Source organism: Salvelinus namaycush, chromosome 4 (genome assembly GCF_016432855.1).
Source record: "Salvelinus namaycush isolate Seneca chromosome 4, SaNama_1.0, whole genome shotgun sequence".
NCBI lineage: Eukaryota > Metazoa > Chordata > Actinopteri > Salmoniformes > Salmonidae > Salvelinus > Salvelinus namaycush.
Genome location: NC_052310.1, coordinates 42,693,243 through 42,718,821, shown reverse-complemented (window position 1 = coordinate 42,718,821; position 25,579 = coordinate 42,693,243). Strand labels below are relative to the sequence as shown.

Sequence of the window (25,579 nt, the reverse complement as noted above, 5' to 3'; positions counted from 1 at the left end):
CAGCAGCAGGGAAACAAAATGATTGCTCAGGTTTTCTACGATGTGTTAACATCAGAGCTGTGGTTGCGCTGTCTGTGTCAATGGAAAACATGACAGAGGGGACACTGGAACATGGGGCAATAGGGAGGGTGGGGAGTGACAAGCATGTGCTGAAATCCTCAAGATCTGCGAGCAACAAGAATGCAGCAACAACAGCAGCAAGGTCATTGGTAGTTGAAGCGACTCGGTCTCTTTTCCTCTGATCAGAGGAGGGTCTTGACACTCTGGTGCCAATTCATATTCCTATAATGCAGAAAACATCATCTCCGACCGAGGTATTTCTCTGCTGATCAACCAGTTCATGTTAAGTGAAGTGGGTTCACCCTAACCCTGAGACTACACAGGCTAATAATAGCACTGGTTTGAGGGTTATATGGAGTGACCAAAACGATGAACAATATTAACAATATGAACAATATGAACAATATGAATATGATACGAATTAACCATATGGAAACAGAGGGTTGGAAAGGTGTGATAGAAAATGTATTGATAGTAACAGGTGCAAAGGTGTAAAGATGACCCATTTATTTTGTGTCCATTGTGGTCTAGCTTGTGTTATCGGACATGGGTCACATGACTAGGGTCACATGACTATGGTTCTAGGTGCAGCTATTGAGCACAATGTGAATAGGTCTTTGTTGCTTCTAATAATAAGTTCCATCACATACCAGGGAGTATAAATATCACCATTTGTGATTTATTACCAGGGGTTTAATATACATCATAATATGAATATTCATACAAGAGCTATTTTTCATGTACAAATTACAAATACATAAACTGGTTTCTCAACTCTTCTGTTTAAATGTACAAAATTTCTCCCACGGCTGTCCCATAGCAGCTTTGCAACCTGGCAAGACTTTTAGACATTGCAGTAAAATGCATAAAAAGGTTTCATTAAAGTATGAAAAAAATCCAAGCAAAATGTCATAGAATTTTTGTTCAAAGAAATAAAACAATATCTCAAGAAAAAAAACTAAATGGTAGGGAATATGACTGCTCCACAGGGCAGGCAAGAAACAAAATAAAATAAGAAATAAAAACCTGCTATTGTCCAATGTCCAAGACACAGAGAAGTAGTTTTGTGTTTGCACTTATCATTAATACAAAAAAAATGCCTAGAAAAAAAGCTTATTCCAAAGAATTTACATGAAGAAAATTATATTACAGTAGTGTGCATACTGTATGTTTGTGTGAAGCCACGGAGCAAAGATCTTATGGCTGTCCATTCATGACCAGGCAGGCAGTCCTCCACAGCCACCGTACGGGGAGGAGGACTGTGAGGAAGAGGGAGAACGGGGAGAGCAAAGGGACGGCTGGCCTCTTCACTGAATTAAATATCCACACACAAGGCGTTTTGGACTGGGTAGAAAATAAAACGTTGTCCCCCAGTAAGAGTTCATAGGGCTTGTCGTTGCGTTAGGAGAGCGAAAGCTCCTCTAGTGCGCATAAACTCCTTCTAATATAAAAAGTTAAACTTACAAAAAACAAACATACATTTTATACAATGTTGTGTTTCTCCGTCACAAGGCACCACATAGTTGGTTAAATTGGATCTTCATCTCAAGTAAATGATTTTGTTGTTTTGTTTAGTGTGTTTTTATACAGTGCAGAGTATATGGGCTTGGATTAAATAAGTGTGTTTTTAGTGTGTTGGGTGTCCCTCTACTGGCCATGGGGGCTCATTCCCTCTCTGTGTGCGCTGCTGCTGCTGCCCCTTGTTCCCTGGCCACGCAGTAGTTAGGCTGCTCAGAGGGGGTGTATCCCGGCAGGCACACACACTTGTAGGATCCTTCCGTGTTGATACATTTGCCGTTCTTGCAGAGGGACATCCGGTTGTTGAGCTCGGAACATTCATTCACATCTGTGAGAGAGAAGAGGGGTATTATGTTAGCACAGTCTACATACACTCAGTGGACAGTATATTAGGCACACCCATCTAGTACCGGGTCGGACCCCCTTTTGCCTCCAGAACAGCCCGAATTATTTGGGGAATGGAAACATTGCTCAATTGGTATCAAGGGACCTAACGTGCCGTTCTGCACACCACTGTTGTACTGCGCCGTTATTTGCCCTGTTTGTGACCCGCCTGTTATCATGCACGATTCTTGCCATTCTCCTGGACTGCCTCTGACTGGATGTTTTTTGTTTGTCGCCCCCATTCTCGGTAAACCCTACACACATTCTCTAAGACCTAACGCTCAACTGGAGTTGAACATAAAGGGCGTGACCCTTGAGGAAGCTGAACTCTTAGGAGCTCAAGTTGCTGTGAAGATGGGGAGAGGTATGTACTGTATGTCTGTTATAAAAAGATCATCTGCATTTTTTACACCGCTCGACTGTACTTGTTGTTCAGGCTCTGATCCTGTCCCATTAACATGGCCAGGAGCATCAAAGAAAGACCTAGCATAGCTGCAACTGGCTTAAAACAGAGCAGCACGCCCTGCACTTCACTGCACGCACGGACCTAACATCAACAACATGCGTGATAGCCTTTCCTGGTTGAGGGTTGAGGAGAGATTTACTATTTTCCTTCTAGTCTATTCAGTGTGTGTGTGTGTGTGTGTGTGTGTGTCCTCCACCCATGTCTTACCCACACACGCCATGCGGGACATATCCAGGGTGTATCCGTCGAAGCAGTCGCAGGTGTAGCCCTCCTGTACCCGCACGCAGCGCCCGTTCTCACAGCCGTTCAGAATGCCACACTCTTCCGCTCTCAGGCCCTCAAACGCACCGTACGGGTCTGCAGGACGAGGGCAGGGAATGAGGTGTTTCATTAATCCAAGTCAGATGAAGATATAATTCATGATAATGACTTATTTCATGTGTGAATGCGGTGAAATGATGATTTGAAAATCCTCTATATTTAACTAGCTTGACTAGATAAACTAATGAATAATTAATCATCTATTTTATGTTCTTGGAGGACCTTGGTTACACTGAAAATACAGAAACTGTAACATGCCTACCATCTGTGCCTACCTACTGAAAACAATTTGTGGTCATGGCATGTAGTAATTCATGTGGACACAAGATGGCAGAAAAGAGCTATCACTGAGAGAATAGGCAGCTTGTCCCAACCTCCCCATGCTATATCCCCTCTCTGCATGTTTGAGCTTCATCAGTGTGTTGTACAGTGTGGTGGGTACTGGTTCACTCACTCTCCTCGTCCTCGTACAGGGGCAGGGCACCAGGCTGGTCGGGGCTAGGTTCATAGTCCAGGCTGACCTCATACTCCTGGATGGGCTCAGCCACAAGGGCGTCGCGACCATACGGACGCCCCTGTCCTTCACTCATTGGCACGTTACACATGGAGGCATAGTCCTCTGTGAGAGAAGGGAGAGAGACTGAGTCATGGCCCTCAGAGAGAGAGAGAGAGAGAGAGAGAGAGAGAGAGAGAGAGAGATAGTCTTCTGAGAGAGAGTGACAGAGGGAGAGAGGAGACTGAGACACAGCTCTCTGAAACAGAGACGGAGATGTAGCCCTGTGACCACAGCTGAGATCAGGAGCTAGAGAATGCACGTGATGCTGGGAGCTATTTACAATGTACTCATAAAGACAGAGAACATGACAAAAACCTACTACGTTTGATCAACACAACACGTTTCTGTGATTTATAAGAACTGAAGCGTATTCAAATGTCAACACAAGGTTTTTCGAAGTAATTACATTGCCATCATCACTTGGCTTAGTAGTCAGGGGATATTTGACTGAACTGAATACTCAGGTTGTGACTAGCGACCCACTTCCCTCCTGAACGTGGCGTTCAACACACACCACAGCACGGCACCTGCTCTGAGTTCCCTCCTCATTGGTTACTGTACTGTGGGAACCTAAACCAGAGTCTTTCATCTGCACGCCATGGCCAGCCATCCCCTACAGTCCCCTGCTAATCCCACGCACCTGCTTGCCTCTGTTCGCTCCCACAAGAACGTCTACACAGGAAACGCATCAGAGAGGGACCGCAGAGCGATCTGGATGGGCCTGATGAGAACAAACGACTGTGTGTTCTGTTCTCTCTGCGGAGAGCAGCGGTGAGCTCACACACCTGCATCTCAGATTCTCAGTAAGGATTAAGGATCCTAGTGGGGACCATGTTGGCCGATGTTGGACAAGAAGTCTTAAGTGGAACACCAAAGGGTGTTCCACGAATCGTTGAAAACCTGACGAGGTGTTCTCTGTTTAAAAGTGACCCGGACATTCAACTTTGAAATGGCTAACTTGGATTCCTCTCAATGTTTCTCAATGACTTAACAAAAACTGATTTTATAAAGAGAGTGTGCAACTGTCATAGCTGTAGGCCTATGTTGCACAGCTGCAACGTTCCTGGAGAGCTCTCGTGACTTAACTGCGCTCACTAGGCTGTCGGTTCAACATCATTCTCACATGAAGCTACGAATTCCTAGTCAAACTGCTGGGAAATCACTCAACATTTAAAAAACCTCAACTCTACCAGTTCCATCTTCCAGTGGGTTGGAATAACAGTCTTATTTTATCGGAGGGAGGGAAATGATCCAGTTCAGAGCCCTGAGGATTGTCCCCACATGTTCCAGTCCACAGGTCCCCATAATGCACACTGCAGCCATCTGCCCTGGCAGCATGATGAGGACATGCATCAGCGACCAGACCTCCCTGCTTAGACACACTCCAGGTATTGGATAAGGGAGGTGGGGAAACAGGAAAGGGGGGGGGGGGGGGGGGGGGGGGGGGGGGTAAAGGATAGAAGATCGGCCACAGGCAGGCTAGATCTCAGAGGCTCCAGGAGACAGGAGCATTAGCAGGCAGCTGGCAGACCCCAAGCCTAATGAGGTGTCACTAGTCCTGGGTCTGATGTCTGGGAGGCCCTGGCCCGTCTGGTTTAAGCACTGACCAACATCATCACTCTGAGACCAGCTGAAATATACTGTGTGGGGATCTATATTATATCTCACACGAGACTAGATGAAGAAGCATCTACCTCAAATGAATGACTCTACATATATGAAGAAATGACTCTTAGATCTCTGAATGTTAAGTTTTCATAGCAGGACAGTGTAAACATAGTGTATTCACTCCAAAGATAATGGATCATAATAGGTAAAGGATAAAGTCATTATAACAGTAGAGTTGATAGATGGACATGAGTGCTGGTGTAGAAGGGCTGTATTTTTGAACCTGTGTTCTTCAGGGGGCAAAGGGCACAGTCCATGCCCCAGGCCTCTCCAAACAGACAGCAGCACTCTGTGAAGGTGGTCTTTCTGTTGGCTAGGGGCTTGGTGCAAGTCCTCCGGGCGCCCGTTACCGTCTGCCAGCAAATACCCTGGTAGTCAGTCTGCACGGAGTGTTGCTCTGCAACAGACACGTTACATCTCAGTCACAATCATTATCTCACTATCGGAGGCACACCATGACATTACAAGGCACACAATCGCCATGAGAAAGACATACAAAAAAACAACATGTTTCCAAAAACAGAGACAGTATGAGAGGATGCTTATATTTTTGCATCCGGGCTCAATGAGGGTTCTTACCAGCCACTTCAGGGGCGATCACGCAGCGCTTGTTGTCAGAGTCCAACACCATGGGGCGTGTACAGAAACACATGTAGGAGCCCTGTGTGTTCAAACACTCTCCCCCCACACAGCTAGACTCATCATGGCACTCATCAATGTCTGCAGGGGAGGAGAGGAATGGAGAGAGATGAAGACCAAGATCTCAAGAGGTCCTGTTGGGTGTTCTGTTGTCTCACAGCCCGATTCTCAAGGATTCTCACACACAGGCTGTGGTACAGTAGCACTAACTGCTTTTCATGTGCGTGGACAGTTTAATGACACAGGGCTGTGGAAATGGTATATTAGTAGACTGAGGGCTATTGATTCCAATATTTTAATTGTCGCAAGAAAGCAGCATGTTGTGAGTAAATCATGTATGTTTGGTGCTGAATTAACACTAACTAATGTGAGTGACCTGCCCACTGACCTCTGCACTGCAGCTTGACCTCGTCGTAGTACAGGCCGGTCTTACAGTAACACTCGTAGCTTCCTGCGCTGTTGAGGCAGAAGCCATCCTTACAGATCTCCTGGCCAAACAACGCACATTCATCTGCATCTGGGAGGGAGAGGACAAGCCGGGTTTCTTACACACACATTTTCAATGCATCTCTTACTGTTTAGACAACAACAACAGTAATCATGCAGTTACTTCCCCGCCGAATCTGAGGGAACGCCAATACCCCTCAACGGGAACATACATGTCCAGTTGTCAAACAGTCTCTACTCTTTATGTTTACAGGAAGGGGAGACCAACTCAACGCTTTAACGAGATGAAATCCGGAGAGGCGTAGAGAAAACCTCCATCAACAAACAGGTGCGTACTCTACAGTACTCTACTCTTCCTTCGGTTGAGCGTTGGTGTTTGCAACCGAGACCAATAATCGGCCGTGCAAACAGGTTGACTAATCGAAGACATATCCAGACTGATGCTCAGGAAATGTGTCTGGCAACACGCCTTCCCAGCCCGTCTCTGTCTGTCTCTCTCTCGGAATACACCACATTCACTTGCTGCCAGCCCCTCTCGACCAGAATCCCCTTGCTGTAATAAATGACATGATTGAATTAAGGCTGTTGGTTCGATGAATTAGCTTTCGCGCCAGGTGAACAATCGAGGCTTGAAGGGGCTGGGAGAGGAGAGGGAGAGAAGAGGACAGAGGGAGAGAAAGAGAAAAACAGGAGAGAGGGGAGAGGGGAAGATATGCTAGGAGGAGAACATGTGGAGGTCACATGTCTCCAGACATCTAAGGCTGGTATTTCTGCTCTGTGACTCCAAGGCTGAGAGACAGAAACCACAGACAGAGACACACACACATAAACAAACACTTACACGATAAGAGCACAGACACAGGCCTGAGAGAGAGGCAGCGGTGACGAGACTAATAGCAGCATCTCAAGAGTTCAGTAAGGCCATTCAAAATCGTGGGTTTGTTGCGACCTCATTATCTGATTCATGAGGTTCTCACAGCATTCTCTGAACACTACTGTTGTGAGCCAAGGCTCCGTTCAGCCTACGCTGGGTCTTTGAGTTCACATACCTTTATAGCTCTCGGCTGCGGTCACTCCAAACACAGCGTCACCAGTGGGGACACTGCCTCTCCCAGCTGGACACATCTGGGAAAACTGATCTGTCGAAAGAGATAGACAAGAAAATGTGTAATAAGTAGTGCGTGTGTGTGTGGATATAATACGTGTGTCTGTGTGTTCATGTGTGTGCTTCCTCACCAGTGCCATGGACGGGGCAGGGGTGCACCTCACAGTTGTCCCCCCAGCCTGCTCCCAGTGTACAGCAGCACTCCTCCATGGTGACACTGCTGGTCAGCACGTTCTCACACAGGTTCTCATCGTTGAGGTTGTAGTAACACTCCTTCCTCTCTACTGACGAGGCTGGGGAAAACAGGGGAGAAGAAATACACGGACACATGAATAGATCGACAATAGTGTTCGGTAATATTTTCAGTTGAGGGCGTGAAGGAGTAACGTTTTTTTTTGAGTGCTTAAAATGGGTTAACCCAGGAGGAATGAGTCTCTCTCGTAAACTGAGACAATTACAGCCTGTTGGAGAGATGGGCCACATGATGACTGTGATCTGGGTCTTCACACTGCTTTAATGATATACCTGGAGAGAAGAGAACACCCCCCCCCCCTTCCCTTCCCCTCCTATCTCCACCTCCTCTCCTTGGTTTCCCCTAAACCCTCCACATGCACGTACGAACACACACACACACACACACACACACACACACACAGCGGTGTCTTTATCACAGTTTTGTGATCTGTGAATGCCTCCGATAATTAGAGATTCGTATCCAATTGCCCATTCTCAGAAAAACACAGCTTTCATTGCTACAACATGGAAATGGCTTTTTTACATTCTTCTAACGCAATCCTACTATTATGTAACGTCTGTGGTTGTGAGCACAGAGCATGCTCTAATTCCTAACATTATATAATGAGAAACTATCCTCCTTAAATATTTGGGAGTGTTCTCAGAGGTGAGAGAACATACTTGAGGTCATCGGGTTAAGTCTGACAAGGAGCCTAGGTTAATGTTGAGCTTTGGGACCTAAAGCCCTGTATTATACAGTATATCCACCAGACAGACAAGACACACAGTTGGCTCTGCTTCTCATTAGGGTTTTACACTCAGGCAAAGACAAAGGAGGCCCCTAACCCGCGGCTGTGTTGTTAAACAGAGCCAGGCCCCCTCATTCATCAGAGCACCACTCCACTCAAATGAAACTCCAAGCTATTAAAGGCTATTTAAAATGAAACATTTAAACTGTGCTTTATATAAACTAGGGGTCTTCATTTGTCTTCAGGCAATGTGTGGGTCACCTGTGGGAGCGGGACTGCACTTGGCGGTCATCTGGTTGTACTCCTGGTCCTCGTCGGGGCACATACACAGGAACGAGCCCTCCACGTTCTCACACAGGGCCTCGCCACACACACCGCTCAGCAAATCACACTCATTCACATCTGCAGGGAGAACACAACACCTTGGTTAGCGGTTAGCACTAATGAGCATGGTTAGCAACCTCGCAGGATGCATCTTGTTTATATAATGTCTCACATATGTGGCATGTGTGGTTTCATTCACAAGACAAGTAGCTAATAAAGATACATTAAGATACTAAGTGGTGTACTGTATGGGGAGCTGGTGATATACTCTTGGAAATAGATTTTTCTGAAACAAAACACTCCAATGTTTTCAAAATCAATGAATAGGCCTATACATTGAGGAAGAAAAACACTCAAATATCTATTTCACACTCCAATAAAATGTCTGTTTTCCTTTGACCTGGCTGTGGTTATAGCTGTGCATCCATCCATGTATGTCTCTCCAGGTATGAACGGACGTGCAGAGAAAACACATACATCAACCCTGACGTGGAGCTTAATGTAAAAAGACAACAAAGTCTCGTGGTTCCGACGTGCTCTGAACTGCTCTGCATTCCCAACACGCTGTCCAATACTTCACACTGGGGTGTGGGCCAGTTTGTCAATGAGCTAGAAAGTGTTAAGGAGAGGGCGGGGAGGAAGAGAGTGGGTGCGTCGCAATAGGGGAGCACTAAAAAGGGGAGAGGTCCAGAATGACAATGGAAAAGGCAGATTTTTCTTCATAGGATAATATATTTCAATATATTTCACGGCCTTTCCTGCTCAGCAGAATGGGACTACCATTTGGAGGAAAATTTGTTTTCCATTTCAGTGGATTCTGTCCTCATGCATCTGTGACTCCTTTCAGGAAACTAGGTGTATGTCGCGGGTCACTACTTCACAGGAGGCATTTGAGCGTAACATTTAAAAAAAAAAAAATCTAAATGCATTCTATGCCAGAAATTCCTTCTGGAACTTGTGAACTTTCATGTGCCTTAATAACAAACGTGTATGCCATCTGTAAATATGAATAACATTGTTAAATTATGAGCCTAGTTGGTTTAGCCACAAAAAAAGACAGGAACCTAGACATGATTGGCTAAGATAATGGATGGGCTGGACATACCGAGAGAAGAGTTCCGATTCCATGTAGCGTGCTTCTGTCTTTCACATGATCTGCTCAGTATGTGTAGGTAATCCTTTCTAACGCAGCTTTTTTGAAAGATATCACGAAGAACTGTGATAATGTTGCTAATGCTCTCCACTTTCTGGAGGACCGAGTTTTGAAATCTGTGGGATGCTCAGTGGAAGCTAAGGAGACGTAGAAAATTCAGGCGTTTGATTTTGCGGAGGGAGTCTTAAAGAGAACACACAAAGGCTGTTGTATAAAACACCTGTCTCCGGATTACATTTTCAAACTGAGGGCAACCATGGCATCCGTGACAGAGAGGGAGAAGCGTCCCTCCATGTATATGGGTAAGAGAGTCTAGCTAGCTACATTTTCAGATATTATAAGTTTCAAATATTGTCAGAAAGTCGTTTTCATTGCAAGTTAAAGCGTACTGTTAGCTAGCTAGCTAACGTTAGCTGGCTGGCTGGCTCGCTAGCTAACGTTACATGTATGATCTGTTTAGTAATATTATTCGTATCTCAGAACCATTTGCATTGCTAGTTATAGCCTAACGTTAGCTAGCTAGCTAACATTGAACCTAGTTGGTTAGCTTTAACTACCTGTAAATTCATGCAGGGTAGTAATGTTATGAGTTTGGATTATGGTTCATTGTTTAGGTAGCTAGCTAGCTAGCTACATGTTTAAACAAAAAACTCCACTATGCAAGTAACCATTTCACTGTACCGTTTACAACTACTGTATCCTGTGCATGTGACAAATAAACATTGATTTTATTTTATATAGTGTGCGTTTACCAGAGACAGTAATATGAAGAACAACATGACCTGCACCAAAGTCAAATTAGGATATAATGTTAGGCCAACAAGACAGAGTCCAAGTTCTAAAATTCTCCAGTAGAATGCCCTACTTTTATTTCATTACACTCACAACCGTAAGCTATTTTCTGTAATTAGCTCACCATTAACTTGTAAATAATGATCTTGTTGTGAGTATATTTTCCTGTAATAATGAATACAAATTAGCTAAAGTTAAGGCATTGTCAGCAATATGATAGGGCCATTATTTGAACTGGCTAGCAAGCTAACATAACAAGCTAGATACTAACCAAAATATTGTGTAGAAAGTTGCTTTAAGTTACCTGGTTTGCTAGATTGACACACACAAAATTCATTTTTAAACAGGTGGGTTTATTGGTGTTAAAATACGCCAGTCATGCTATTTTGAACCACCAGGCTACTGATGTCATGCAGCCTGTCGTTTTTGTGTTTGTACTTTTTCCTAACGACAAGTTTTATGTCGGACAACAATAGAATGTTCATGATGTCACTGCGGCAACTGTCTACAGACATGTCGATAGACGTAGTATAAACCAGCCTTTAGACTTGAAATCTTTGGTTGTTTAGTACACTACCATACTCACTCTGGTTAGCCCCGCATGTGAATCCTTAAAGAGATGGGTGGGGCTAAGGCTTAAGAGGGTGTGAACAATGCTGAATGGGTGTAGACAAAGAAGAGCTCACCAGTAGGTGTACCTAAACATTCAAGGGCCATTTTCTCAAAAGTGGGGTTTCAAGTTTATCAACTTTCAAAGCAGAATTACTTTCCCATTGTTCCTCAACTGCAGTGTATGATTTACCATTTTCTAGCTCCAAGTCAATTTTATCCAATGTAAAAAAAACTACATTTAAAATGTTGCTATATAAGACCGAATCGAGCCGGTCGATCACATTTAGGTTTACATACCACAAGTTGGCTATATAGTACATCTCTACTGCCCAGCCAATGGAAATGATGTTTTCATGTGTAAACGTAGAGAAATGCTGAGTTACAGTATAGTACAGATAGGTTAGTTAGGAGAAGGATTTAACCTTGGCTCTATTTCCATGGCTATATACAACTTATTTTTATGCACGCAGAGGCAAACATGCTTTCCTGCGTAGTTAACTTTATTGTTGTTAATTCAGTATGTGACTGGGCAGAAATAGCCAGTCGCAAGAGCCATAGAGACTGTATCATAGTTTGATTCAGAGCACAGATGGCTTGGCATACCCTTCCACAATGACCGCCACCGCATATATCTGCTGCCACGGATTGGAAAGCTCATTAACGGCCAGGTACACAATGCAGGAAGCAGACAAAAATAAAAAATAAAAAGTCCCTCCTCCTCTAGTTATAACCCTTCCTCAACGCTCAGCTCAAAGCGCACCGCTACTGAGGAGAATCTATAATTCATTAGCTGACATTAAAACCTGCTGCTGCTTTTCTGGTTGTAGCCCGCACCGCAGTGCCCTCATTAAAAGCCAGTCTGTCTGGCGTGACCCTGAAGCACCTTGTTCGCCTTGCACAGTCACCATCTGGGTTCAGCCCCAACCCCTACCCCAACCCCTACCCCAACCCCTACCCCTACCCCAACCCCAACCCAGCAGAATGAGAAAAAGCTGGTTGAATCTTGATCTTGATCAACGTTGCAGCTGGACTAGAGGGAGAGAGAGGGAGTACTGTCCATGAAACGTGTCACTTAAATCACTTGACAGTGAGAGAGAGTTCCGTTCAATGACCTGAACTGTGAAAGGAAAGGACACAGACAGATAAGCTACGTTGTCTGATTCCCAGTCTGAAGAATATGTACCAAACAGCACTGAATCACAACACAAAGTCATTCAACTCCAAAACAGCCTCTTCATCTGGGAAGCAGCAAACAATCCCAGAGGCTCAGAGGTTCATCTGTCTAGGGGTAACCAGAGACAGGGAGAGGAGCGGCGGGAGAGGAGGGGTTGGTTGTGGACTACTTCCAATAGTTTTGGGGGGGGGGGGGGGGGGGGGGGGAGTGAGCCCATCTGTGCAAGACACAGCAGAATGATGGGCTGGCAGGAGAATGGAGGCAGCTGGCTGTACAGGGCTGGGGTGGGACCAACCAACACTTGCCAAGGTACAGATGGAGAGTGTGTGTGTGTGAGAGAGAAAGCAAGAGAGACCATACGTGTAAGTTTGCATGACTGTGTGTGTGTGTGTGTTTGTTGCGTGGAGTGCATGTATGTGTGTGTGTGTGTGTGTGTGTGTGTGTGTGTGTGTGTGTGTGTGTGTGTGTGTGTGTGTGTGTGTGTGTGTGTGTGTGTGTGTGTGTGTGTGTGTGTGTGTGTGTGTGTGTGTGTGTGTGTGTATGTATGTGCGCACAGGTCAGAGGAGAGATCTGGCTGGAGGAAGTGTTCTATCAGCTTCAATAGGGGAGTGCCTGCGACCCACTTTCAGGGCTCTGACAGGCCTTCATGTAGGAGGAAAATGTAAAAGATGGAAACTGCATGGGCCCCGTTAAGAAAACCACCAAGAAAAAACAAGCTCCAATTCTTCACCTTGTCCCAAAACATGAACTCACTGACTCTCTATCTGATTGCGATCCCCCCACTCACCCAAACCCCCTCAAACTATGAGAATGAAATTGAAAGCTGCAAACAAAATGGCATTCTTCTGATTGAGTGAGAACTGGCTTTCTTTGGGTCTGCGTAAGAACGCCCTCAATGCCCACTGGCTTGGCTGAGGAAGACATTAATCCAGGACGCTGGTTTGATTTGGTGGCAGGGATGGACTTTCTGACAGAACACTCTCACCTTTTCTCATTGCACCCCGAGGCTGAAATGAAAGCCACGCATCATTGACAGTTAGCGGTGCCACCACAGCCCAGCCCTGACCGGAAAAAGCTATTGACTGAGAAATAACTTGGTCGACCACACATGCAGTATATTACACCAGGAAAGAAAATTGAGTGTAACCTACACTGAGTGTACAAAACATTATGAACACTTGCTCTTTCCATGACATAGACTGACCAGGTGAAAGCTGTGATCCCTTATTGATGTCACTTGTTAAAGCCACTTCAATCAGTGTAGATGAAGGGGAGGAGACGGGTTAAAGAAGGATTTTTAAGCCTTGAGATAACTGAGACATGGATTGTGTATGTGTGCCATTCAGAGGGTGCATGGGCAAGGCAAAAGATTGAAGTGCCTTTGAACGAGGTATGGTAGTAGGTGCCAGGCTAAAAACTGTACCCCTGCTGGGTTTTTCACGCTCAACAGTTTCCTGTGTGTATCAAGAATGGTCCACCACCCAAAGGACATCCAGCCAACTTGGCAGAAGTGTGGGAAGCATTGGAGTCAACATGGGGCAGCATCCCTGTGGAACGCTTTCAACACCTTCTAGAGTCCATGCCCCAACAAATTTAGGCTATTCTGAGGGCAAAAGGAGGGGGTGCAACTCAATATTAGGGAGGTGTTCTTAATGTTTTGTCCATCCAGTGAATAGATCGTATTCAGACAGCTCCAGTCTTGAAACAAATCAAATCAAAAGGCGAAAATGTAAATACAAATCTCTGTCTAATAGTCAATCTTTCTCTTCAGTGGGGATAAGTAGACAGGAACCAGAGGCCCGGACTCCGACAGGAAGACAGACAGCTGCCATACAGCTTCATGGCTCCGGCTCCATTACTTTCACTGCAGCGGAGTGTGTGTGCCACTGTGTGTGTGCCCATGTGTGCGCCAGTGTGTGGGAGACAGCTTGGCTAAGAGTCTAAGCTCCGGTGCCTTTCCAATCCCAGGGTCTGAGGAGCACTGCAGACACGGTGGGGATATGTCTAAAACATCACAGAGAACGTGCGCTACACCTTCAAATTGAATGAAAATAAATGGTCACATTAATCAAGCGTCTGCCATCTTTTTCTCCTGCAGAGAGGGAAACTACTGTCCACATTTGAGAGGACAGGGGTATTTAAAGTCCCATCAATCTGCCTCAATATGGCCCACACCACATCATTACATTCAAGTCTTTCATGACATATGATTTAATGTCTACAATGCTTATACTATCTTTAAGAGAACCGTGAAGCATGACGCATACGTGTCTAGCACTGCCACCACCAACAAATAGCTGTCAGGAAAATACACTCAATCATACTTCCTATTGCTTTGCATGGACCACTTCCTGTCTATAATTGGCAAAACGGCTACAGCAGTTGTCACTGAATCAGAAAATAAATCTCATTTTAAGATTAAAAGGTTACTGTCGGTATTCTAGGTCGGCAGATTCAGCCATGGCAGACTACCCAGCGTCTCCATAATAGGGGTGAGCTGTCATTCTGTCGCCATGACAACCCCGCTGAAGTTCTCAAGACGGGAGCAGAAGTTTTAGCCGTCAAAGGCTCGCCGTTTGGTTTTGAGAGTTTTCCAGTGCTTTCAGCAGGACCCTAACACGGAAAGCCAGTATATTCTAGCACATACTGTCGATGTACTAAAGACTATACCATATGGTCTCTATGAAGAAGCAGACCTATCCTTGCCCATGTCATACACTACTGTCTTCATTCCTTCTCTGGCCCTCCTGGTACTTTTTTGTAACCCCTCCCCCTCCCCCTCCCCCTCCCCAGACACCCAACCACCCCCCAACACCCACACCACCACCCACGCACACCCACACCACCACCCACGCACACCCACACACCACCCACGCACACCCACACCCATCTAATTCTTACTATTCTTGTGAGGACTTTTTGGGGACCAACAATTGATTCCTATTCAAAAACCTATTTTCCCTAACTCCTAACCCTAACCCTAACTCCTAACCATAATTCTAACCCTAACCCCTAAGCCTAAAATAGCCTTTTTACAAGTGAGGACCTGCCAAATGTCCTCACTTCTTTGAATTTTTGTTTAATTACTATTCTTGTGAGGGCTTTTGGTACTACAAGTAAAGTAAAGTACACATACACACACACCACTCCTACTCACCCACACAGCCGAGGCCCTCCTGGGACTCCTGGTAGCCCCGGTCACACAGGCAGCGGAAGGAACCGACCGTGTTCTCACAGAAGCCGTGGTTACCACACACCGTGGCGTTGACGTTGCACTCGTCAATATCTGCAAAACGAGGAGAAGAAGGGTCAAGGGCTAGTTAGCCGCTGTTCTTTACAGTCTCCGTGGCAAAGGTGGTCCCACAATTAGGACCAGTTGACCCACAGAACAGCACCCACTGAGCTGCAGTGGAACTAGTCTCAGGTTTGAAGCACATCTCTCATTGGTGCCATTGCGATGAGTATGAGCATCCAGAGTTCAAGCTGACAATGTGTCCGGAGTTGAGGCAAATCAGAAAAGTGCAGCATACCACGAACACACAGAGGCAAGGGCTAAATAAACAAAAGGCAGATCCATACACTGAAAAAAAGTGTGTGTGCGTGCGTGCGTGTGTGCGTGCGTGCGTGCGTATGTGTGCGTGTGTGTGTGTGCGTGCACATGAGACGCCACACCCTGCGAAGACTATAATAAAAATGCTCAAATATTAACACGAGGGAAATCATGGAGAGTGATAGACAAAACACTTCACACACACAAACATCCTCTTGGCTGAGCTGAGCAAACAGAGCACTCTAAACTGTAGCTGGAACACTGTGTAACCCAAACAGTCCAAACGACCGCCTGACCCCCAAAACAAGCAAACGCAACAGATGTAATGTTGCTGCCTCACGACAGATGCTCAGAGTGAGTTACTATGGTCAATGAGGAACCTGTTCTGTGGAGTTAATTCGTAGAGAACCAGCTTGAGTTAGCTGGACCAAAGAGACAGTACAACTCCGTTAGAACCCCCCCCCCCCCCCCCCCCCCCCCCCCACCATACATGTACAGGGGTCAGGTCAAGTTGACTCTTTGTGGTGATCAGTGTCTATTACAAAGCAGAGTTGATAGGACGGAACATACATGTTTGAAGATGGATGGGGAACAGCATGGAAAGGCGTATTGATGGGTGAGGGAGTAAGGTGAGTTTGGATGGATGGATGGAGGAGGGTAAGATGAGATACATTGATGGGTAGAAGAGAAGCACAAAGTAAGACACTTGATTGGCACATGAGCATTTCAAAGAATTGGATGGGGCCACAGCTGCAGCAACGGAAAGTTGGCATGGATGTGGTTTCCTTTTTGATGCCCCCATGATGCTGACTCACCAACACAGATGCCTTCTGGGCCACGGTCGTGTCCGGGGGGGCAGTCCACCACACACCTATAGGAGCCCTCTGTGTTCTCACAGAGCCACGCGCCACAGATACTCTGGCCCAACTCTGCACACTCATCGATATCTGGGAGAGCACAGCACCACAGTACCCCAGTCAACACTCAGCTAAACACCTGTATGCCCCACTGAAGTGAACACAGTAGCGATGCTTGAATTGCAGTCCTCGGGATATCATGATCGGTATAGAGAATGATGGGATATGTAGTTGTGTGACAGAGTGTTACCAACCCAGGCATGTGTCGGTGTCTGGCTGCAGGCGGTAGCCAGTGTCACACTGGCATCTGTAGGAACCCTGGCTGTTCTCACAGGAGCCGCCAACACACCTGGCGTCATCCGAGCACTCATCCACATCTGCAAAGAAACACACAGTCACGCTCGGCATATGTACCATTTCACATGCCAACAAAAACCCTCTCAAAGGGGGTGTTTGAAACAAACATCCAACAACTTTCTTAGAGTCCAAGGACTTTGACGTCCTTGGGTACCCTGAATGTCCGTTGACCGAGACTCAAAGAAACAGCATCCCGCCATAAGAGCCTAGAGATGAAAGAGACAGGGAGAGACAACCACGAAGTAGATGGGACAGGCCAAAGCAGGTTACATCTTCCTCTTGATCTCAACTGGACACAATTCAATCTGGCTGTCAAACAGGCCCTCCCTGGAGCCCAACCATCCTTCTTCGAGGGGTCAGACCATCCTTTGGCTGTTACAGGGGAGGACAGTCTGTGGGGGTATTACGGTGCTTAAGCCAAGCTTGGGTCTGGGTAGAGGAGCAGGGAGCCATGACCCCTCTGCTTTTATTGTGGTCCAGGCCTCAGTCCCAGTCTGCTCCTCAGCTGTGGTTCTACTGGTCCAATATAAACAGGGGGGGGGGGGGGGGGGGGGGGGCTGAGTTGGGGGGCGCTGAGGTGTTTTATGGCCCCTGTCCTGTTGTTGGTTCACTGGGCCCGTGTTCCCAGGATCAAACAAGGTCGGGGCCCCACCTCAGGGGGGCCTATCATGGAGCCATGTTCAGGCTGAAAACATGTTTTTATCACAGGGAGGAGAGAAGAACTCCCCTAACAGTAAATGCTATTTCTCTGCTTGCCTCCTTTCAGCTTGGGAGGATCATGTGTCTGTAGTTCAGTCTCAGTGATGACACCTGTGAAAGCCATCTGCTGTTAACTCTGCTTTCTAGACTTACACAACATGCAGGATGCTCACATACTATGGAGCATCCGCCTAATTAATTTCCTTAGTAATAGGATTAGTGAAATTACATGAAAAGAGAAAATTGGATGACTGCAGATTAGGACCAAAAACTATGTCAATTGTAGTGGTAAGTGTGGAATATGTTGTCCGCCACTCCGTGCACGCACACTCACACAGACACACACTTGCACGCACGCACAGACACAGACACAGACACAGACAGAGACAGAGACAGAGACAGAGACAGAGACAGAGACAGAGACAGAGACAGAGACAGAGACAGAGACACAGACACAGACACAGACACAGACACAGACACAGACTCGCACTCGCACTCGCACTCGCACTCGCACTCGCACTCGCACACGCACACGCACACGCACACGCACACGCACACACACACACACACACACGGAGGACCTCACTGACTGAGCCTGAGCTCCTGCATAAATCAGGAGTAACAGAGTACAGCAAAAAATATTCCTCCTAGTCTAGACAGCGAGCTCAAAGGCTTCCTTCTTTGTTTTTTCTCTTTTTTTTACTGCAGGAAAGGGCATTTAAAACAACTCTGGCACGGGGCAGGACTCCTGGCATGAAGGTCTTTGGTGGAAAAATAGTCGTAGCCATATGTGAAAGAAATGAAAGCCACTCTCTTCCAGGAGCAACAAGGCATCGGCAGGGAGGGAGACGGAGCCGGAAGTGCGGAGGGACCACGCGGCAGCAGAGCGGAGGGACCACGCGGCAGCAGAGCGGAGGGACCACGCGGCAGCAGAGCGGAGGGACCACGCGGCAGCAGACGGAGGGACCACGCGGCAGCAGAGCGGAGGGACCACGCGGCAGCAGAGCGGAGGGACCACGCGGCAGCAGAGCGGAGGGACCACGCGGCAGCAGAGCGGAGGGACCACGCGGCAGCAGAGCGGAGGGACCACGCGGCAGCAGAGCGGCGGGACCACGCGGCAGCAGAGCGGAGGGACCACGCGGCAGCAGAGCGGAGGGACCACGCGGCAGCAGAGCGGAGGGACCACGCGGCAGCAGAGCGGAGGGACCACGCGGCAGCAGAGCGGAGGGACCACGCGGCAGCAGAGCGGCGGGACTACGCGGCAGCAGAGAGGAGGGATCACGCGGCAGCAGAGCGGAGGGACCACGCGGCAGCAGAGTGGAGGGACCACGCGGCAGCAGACGGAGGGACCACGCGGCAGCAGAGCGGAGGGACCACGCGGCAGCAGAGCGGAGGGACCACGCGGCAGCAGAGCGGAGGGACCACGCGGCAGCAGAGCGGAGGGACCACGCGGCAGCAGAGCGGCGGGACTACGCGGCAGCAGAGAGGAGGGATCACGCGGCAGCAGAGCGGAGGGACCACGCGGCAGCAGAGCGGAGGGACCACGCGGCAGCAGAGCGGAGGTGTTAGACAAGCATCCGACTAACATCGTACAAATGTCAGATAAACATCAGTTGAACCAGAGGAAACTACAGCCAAACATGGGACTGCTGTCAATTAAACCCCCCCTTTAACAACTGGTGTTGAGGAAAGATTGTGTGCGTATGACTGTGTGTGTTTTTGTGTGTGTGTGTGTGTGTGTGTGTGTGTGTGTGTGTGTGTGTGTGTGTGTGTGTGTGTGTGTGTGTGTGTGTGTGTGTGTGTGTGTGTGTGTAGTGCTGAAGTAGTAAAAAAAAAAGTTGGCTGAACGCTTGGGCAAAATAAAAAAAGTGCGTAAATGGCATTTACTGTACTACACACACTGCATGTGTGTGCACGTGTGATAACACACGCTCAAGAAAGGGTGACGTGAGAGAGAGTGAGTGAATGACCGTGTGAATGCGTGACAAAATGAGTCAGTGAGTCAGTGAGCAGCCCCCTAACACACCTAACCACTCGAACAGCGTATCATATACTGTACCACCAGTCCTCTCGGGCCACAGAAACACCGCTACAACAACTACAGATCACTGGAAGTATTACATATTCTTCTGTGGCCACCTGTACCTTCACAGGTGTGTGTGTCCTGGCTTGCAGCGAAGCCTCTCTCACAGACACAGTAGAAGGAGCCCTCAGCGTTGAGACACTCCCCGTGTGGGGAACACAGCTCCGGGTCGTCCAGACACTCGTCAACATCTGTAGGGGACAATCAGCCAGACCAAGACACAGGTGTGAGGTCATTCAACTTGACACACCAGGGAGGGAGGGGTGATACAGGCAAGAGGCTTGTCAACAGCTGCAGGTGCCCCTGTCTCTGATTACTCCGTACACACACACACACACACACACACACACACACACACACACACACACACACACACACACACACACACACACACACACACACACACACACACACACACACACACATAATGAAGGGCGACAGCAGCATTACCACAGGCAAAGGAGACGTGTGACATCACCTGGTACATCAGACTGACATCACCTGGCCTCTCAGCTTCTCTGGCACGCTCACATGATGTGTGTGTATGTCAAAACAAGTTAACGTATGAGTGAGAGGGTGTGTACAGCTGCATGTGTGTGTATTCATGTGTGTATACGCATGCCCCCTAAAAAAATATATATATATATATATACTGTACCAGTCAAAACGTTGGACACACCTACTCATTCAAGGGTTTTTTCTTTATTTTTACTAGCTTCTAGATTGTAGAATAATAGTGAAGACATCAAAACTATGAAACAACACATACGGAATCATGTAGTAACCAAAGAAGTGTTAAACAAATCCAAATATATTTTATATTCTTCAAAGTAGCCACCCTCTGCCTTGATGACAGCTTTGCACACTCTTGGCATTCAATTATATGTGTTATTTTATGGTTTGGATGTTTTCACTATTATTCTACAATGTAGAAAATAGTAAAAACCCTTGAATGAGTAGGTGTGTCCAAACTTCTGACTTGTACTGTACTGTATATATAATACATTGTGTGTGTGTGTGTGTGTGTGTGTGTGTGTGTGTGTGTGTGTGTGTGTGTGTGTGTGTGTGTGTGTGTGTGTGTGTGTGTGCGTGTGAGTGTACGTGTGTGTACGTCTTTGCATGTATGTTTTGAGTACGTGAGGGTGCGAGTGGCCTATACCTAGGCAGCTGGTGCCGTTGATCTGCTGGTAGCCCTGGGGGCAGCTGCAGTGGTAGGAGCCCATGTTGTTGACACAGTGGCCCACACTGTCACAGGGCATGGTCAGCTCCTGGCACTCATCCACATCTGCAACCACAGGTACAGCTCTCAATGCAGGCAACACACACGCGCACATACTGTAAGTGTGAACACACACAAATACACATAGGGATGCACATAATGTGCACACACACACGCACACACACACACACACACACACACACACACACACACACACACACACACACACACACACACACACACACACACACACACACACACACACACACACACACACACACACACACACACACACACTATGCTTTATGGGCAGATAGAGGATATGAGTGCGGTGGGTGAGTCAGTTTTAGGGTTTTAATTAAGATAGATTCTATGAGGGGTTGGTGGGATTCATAAAACAGAAAATCAACTCCTGAACCATCAACAAACCTGAGCATCTGACAGCAATACAAGTTCAACAATCAAAAGGAAGAAATTGTTATAAATACATTGGTGGATTGATACCGTACATTACATGATTCAAAATACACTCAACTAGATTAACAATGTACATAATATTAATACTGTATTTACTGATGCTGGGTTCAAAAAGGCAATCTTCAGAATCATTATCAGAACTTTTTTTCAGATCTATCTAGACACAGTTAACTGCAAAGTGTCCCAAACATCCACTGCACAGTAGGACATTGTACCGCATGAGAAAGTGTGCAGTTCTGAACGTGAGGGTGTAATCGTTTGAGTAAGTGTACAATGGTACGAGTCAGCGTATAACGGTGTAAGTCAGTGTGTAGTGGTAAGAGTCAGAGGGTAGTAAGAGTCTTACCGTCACACTGGTCCCCTGCCGGGGAGGCCCTGAAGCCGGGCCCACAGTTACACAGGTAAGAACCCACAGTGTTCTGGCAGTGCCCCCTGGTACACACCTGCTCATCCTGGCACTCATCCACATCTGGGGCACAACACACAGCACTATTAGGGCAAAACTAGCATACAAATCATCAAACTAAAGCAGTAAGGTATTTGTATTTATTCAGGATCCCCATTAGCTTCTGCCGAGGCAGGAGTCCAGCGACATTAAAGCAGTTATATACAATAAAAAAATGTATATGACATGACATTTGGTTCAGATGCTACATTGAGGATTCTGAGGTGCGTCACTAAAAGTCAATAACATCAAACACGGCCCGTTGCCATTTGAGGCTGAAAAGAGGCATAACATACCATTTTTGGGATAATATTACTTTAAATAATGTGAATTAAATGCGAAAGCTGTGTTCAAAGTATTGTCAATGATGTAGGCCTTTCTACCGCATCTTGAATGCTAGTGCTGTCCACACCATAGAGAATCTATAGAGAATCTATTAACTTAAGAAATAATAGGGGGGAAGGATGTTGGACATGCAAACAATGTCAAAAACATTTTGAAAATCCTGATGAAAGTGGGAATTTTCCGGCCCGTTTTAAACCTATACGTGTCTCTTCTAAGACCCTATGATCCATGAACCGTACATGATACAGACAACATCTTGGTTTCATCATACTCCTTACAGTGTGCTCTCAAAGAGGGAGTATTTTTCACATTCATTTATTAAAAATTAAACATATTGATAGGAATATCTCAAAGTACCCTATTTTATTAGTGCTAATTTATTGTGCTAATTTTTATACATATTGTTTTAAACAATATACTCTATAAGCTAGTGGGCTCAGAATCTAGACATCCTCCATATTTGCACACTATAAGAGTATAATGACCAAGATGTTGTCTGTATCATGTACTGTTCACAGATCATAGTGTTTTACAGGAGGTCTAAAAAGGGCCTAAAATGGCCACTTTCGTCCAGAGCAAGGTAGCAGGGAAAAGATTATTCTCATTTCAGGTGCAAGAGTTGGGCCAGGTAAACAGCGAGAGATATTGATGCGGCGTATTGGGAGAAAGATGACGAGATATTGATATACCGCAACTCTTAGGGTTTCATATACTTTCATTGCCCCAAACAGCCCAGGGTGATTACTGAAATTCCATCATTTATTTAGCAGGGCCCAATAGCTTCACTGTGGGCACTACGGTCCGCTGAAAAGGTCGAGCGCTGCCAGGCCAATTCTGAATGATTTATAAACCTGCACTACAAGGTCTCCATCTTAAGCAAGGCGCCTTGTGACTGGCATTAAAGACACTGTGGGAAAAGTTTGGGAAAAGTGCTTCGCTGTGCTAAACTGACAGTCTTAGACAGGCAGAGTCATTCATTATGTCACATATACAAACAGTGCCCGAACAAATAAGTGATTATGAGGTAATATGTGCTTACTTTTACGGCATTCGCTCTTTGCCGCTATTATGCTGTTTACATTTATGGGTTTTATGGAAGATTCTAACCAGTGGCTAATTCAGTTTGGACTAAAATGGTGATTCTCTCTAAACTATGATATCATCCAGTAATAATGGAATCTAGTCTTCTAGATCATTCAGGGACTTGGTAGAGCTAGTTTTGAGTTGTCACTTGAAAGTCCCATAAAACCATAAAGCACTAGAATTAGGGTGTTACCTTCACATGATTGTCCATCTAGGCTGAGCGTGAATCCATCGTTACACGAGCAGACAAAATATCCCTCAAAGTTGGAGCACTTCCCATTGGCACAAGTTGACTGGTGCAGGCATTCATCTACATCTGGGCAGAGTCAAGAAAACAGGGGGGAAAGAAATGTAGTCAAAGATTTTTACAATGTGTTTAATATCTCAAATGTATAAACATGCTGCCATGTTGGATATGATATTACAAAACCAAATTCCAGCACACTGTTCATTTTTTATGCTTCCCTGTGTGTTTAATGGATCTCAAAACCAATGTTTGGGCCAACCTTCACTTGGCTTAAGGTAATGCACCTGGAACTGCATCATAATGTGTGTAAACAACCCTCATTATCTTGGATAAGATACAACCACACGAAACAGACCCATTGTAAGTTGGCATGACCTAGCTAAGGACCTAAACCAGCACCATTACCCCCAGTGAGACTCTTGAGGTCTCCCTATGTGTCACATGGACTAATGATTTCCTGTCCCGACCTGCACCCTGCCTACCCACTGTGGCTTGGCTGGGTCAGGACACTGTGTGAATACTACTCACAACCTCACAGTCAACCATCCACCACATCCAACATGTACTCTCTGGAAGGGCTGAGTGATGCACCTATGGTTTCAACAGAAAGCGGTCGACTTCCAGGAAAAAGTGGGTCCATATGGTGGCTTTTTAATTGGTTGATTTGCGGGACTTATACTGTACTGAGCGTAAACAGAAATAATGCATTTGTTTCCTGAGGTGTTCTTTGTCCATTAAACAGAAACCGTTTAGGAATGAGATTTGATTATTCCTTGAAACTCATGGTTAAATAATATGGCTGTGGAATACTGTCTATAAAGTGTAGGAAATTCACTCCTAGAATGTTTGCGTTGATTCTGCTGCAGATCTCCCAGGCAGCTCACATGATGTCCTGGAGCTAGGATTAAAGCTGATGTGAAGCATCATGTACCTCATTGACAATACAGACTGTACCCAGCGACCTACTCTGCATTCCACATCTAGCTAGTGAGTTTTAGAAGGTGGCTACAGCAAGGGCTGTGGCAGTCATGAAATTTTGTCAGCCGGTGATTGTCAAGAAAATAACTTCCGGTCTCACAGTAATTGACCGTTAATTAACATAAGCAGATTTAGCATCTCCTGTCTTCCAAGCATAGCCTACAAGCCACTGATGCAGACCTTTGGAACATCTACATTTTAATAAGTATAATAAATCCATGTAATATAATAGCCTACACCTTCACAATAAATCCATGATTTATTTAGACAGGTCTAAAGAAACATGATATGATGAAAATGTAGTCTATTTCAGAAGAACAGAATAACACACTCTGCGTTGTCCTTATGTGTCACGGCCGTCAAAAGGAGGAGACCAAGGCACAGCGTGGTATGCGTACATTCTTCTTTAATACAAGAATGAACACTGAACAAAACTATCAAAATAACAAAACGAACCGTGAAGCTATACAAATGAGTGCTGAACAGGCAACTACACATAGACAAGAACCCACAAATACCCAAGGGAAAATGGCTACCTAAATATGGTCCCCAATCAGAGACAACGATAAACAGCTGCCTCTGATTGGGAACCATATCAGGCCACCATAGACATATATATACCTAGACCTACAAAACCCCTAGATATACAAAAACCCTAGACAAGACAAAACTAGCATACCCACCCTAGTCACACCCTGACCTAACCAAAATAATAAAGAAAACATAGATAACTAAGGTCAGGGCGTGACATTATGTTAAGCCCTGATCTGGCTATGCCATATGGCTGTGGGCTACACTAGTTAATTTAGCAGACAATATTGCTTAGAACTCCGTTGCATTATTTTATAAAAAATACATTTTCTCCAAACGATTTGAGGGAGTGCGCACATGCACATGCGGCTATTCTATGTTAACAAAGAAACAGGTACTATTATATGATAAATTTTTAGTTATTTATGTAACAAATGTTGGGCTATATGTTTTGGTTTTTAATACATTCTAAGGCTGTATGATGCGACTCTAATTATTATTATTTT

At 46.0% G+C, this 25,579-nt stretch overlaps 1 protein-coding gene across 2 annotated transcripts in view; it reads right to left on the bottom strand.

Moving 5' to 3' along the window:
- Window positions 1–714: 714 nt before the first annotated feature.
- ltbp1 (latent transforming growth factor beta binding protein 1) overlaps window positions 715–25,579 on the bottom strand; it is a 133,089-nt gene continuing 108,224 nt past the window's right edge. For both annotated transcript variants that reach the window (XM_038991875.1, XM_038991876.1), the window contains 16 exons: window positions 23,511–23,633; window positions 21,791–21,913; window positions 20,908–21,033; window positions 19,811–19,939; window positions 16,864–16,986; window positions 16,568–16,699; window positions 15,360–15,488; window positions 8,409–8,549; window positions 7,296–7,457; window positions 7,109–7,198; window positions 6,001–6,129; window positions 5,553–5,693; window positions 5,197–5,370; window positions 3,204–3,368; window positions 2,636–2,785; window positions 715–1,906 (listed from right to left, as the gene is read on the bottom strand). In XM_038991875.1, coding sequence (XP_038847803.1) covers window positions 1,725–1,906; window positions 2,636–2,785; window positions 3,204–3,368; window positions 5,197–5,370; window positions 5,553–5,693; window positions 6,001–6,129; window positions 7,109–7,198; window positions 7,296–7,457; window positions 8,409–8,549; window positions 15,360–15,488; window positions 16,568–16,699; window positions 16,864–16,986; window positions 19,811–19,939; window positions 20,908–21,033; window positions 21,791–21,913; window positions 23,511–23,633 — 2,219 coding nt within the window. In that variant the 3' untranslated portion in view covers window positions 715–1,724. The remainder of the gene's footprint in view (window positions 1,907–2,635; window positions 2,786–3,203; window positions 3,369–5,196; window positions 5,371–5,552; window positions 5,694–6,000; window positions 6,130–7,108; window positions 7,199–7,295; window positions 7,458–8,408; window positions 8,550–15,359; window positions 15,489–16,567; window positions 16,700–16,863; window positions 16,987–19,810; window positions 19,940–20,907; window positions 21,034–21,790; window positions 21,914–23,510; window positions 23,634–25,579) is intronic.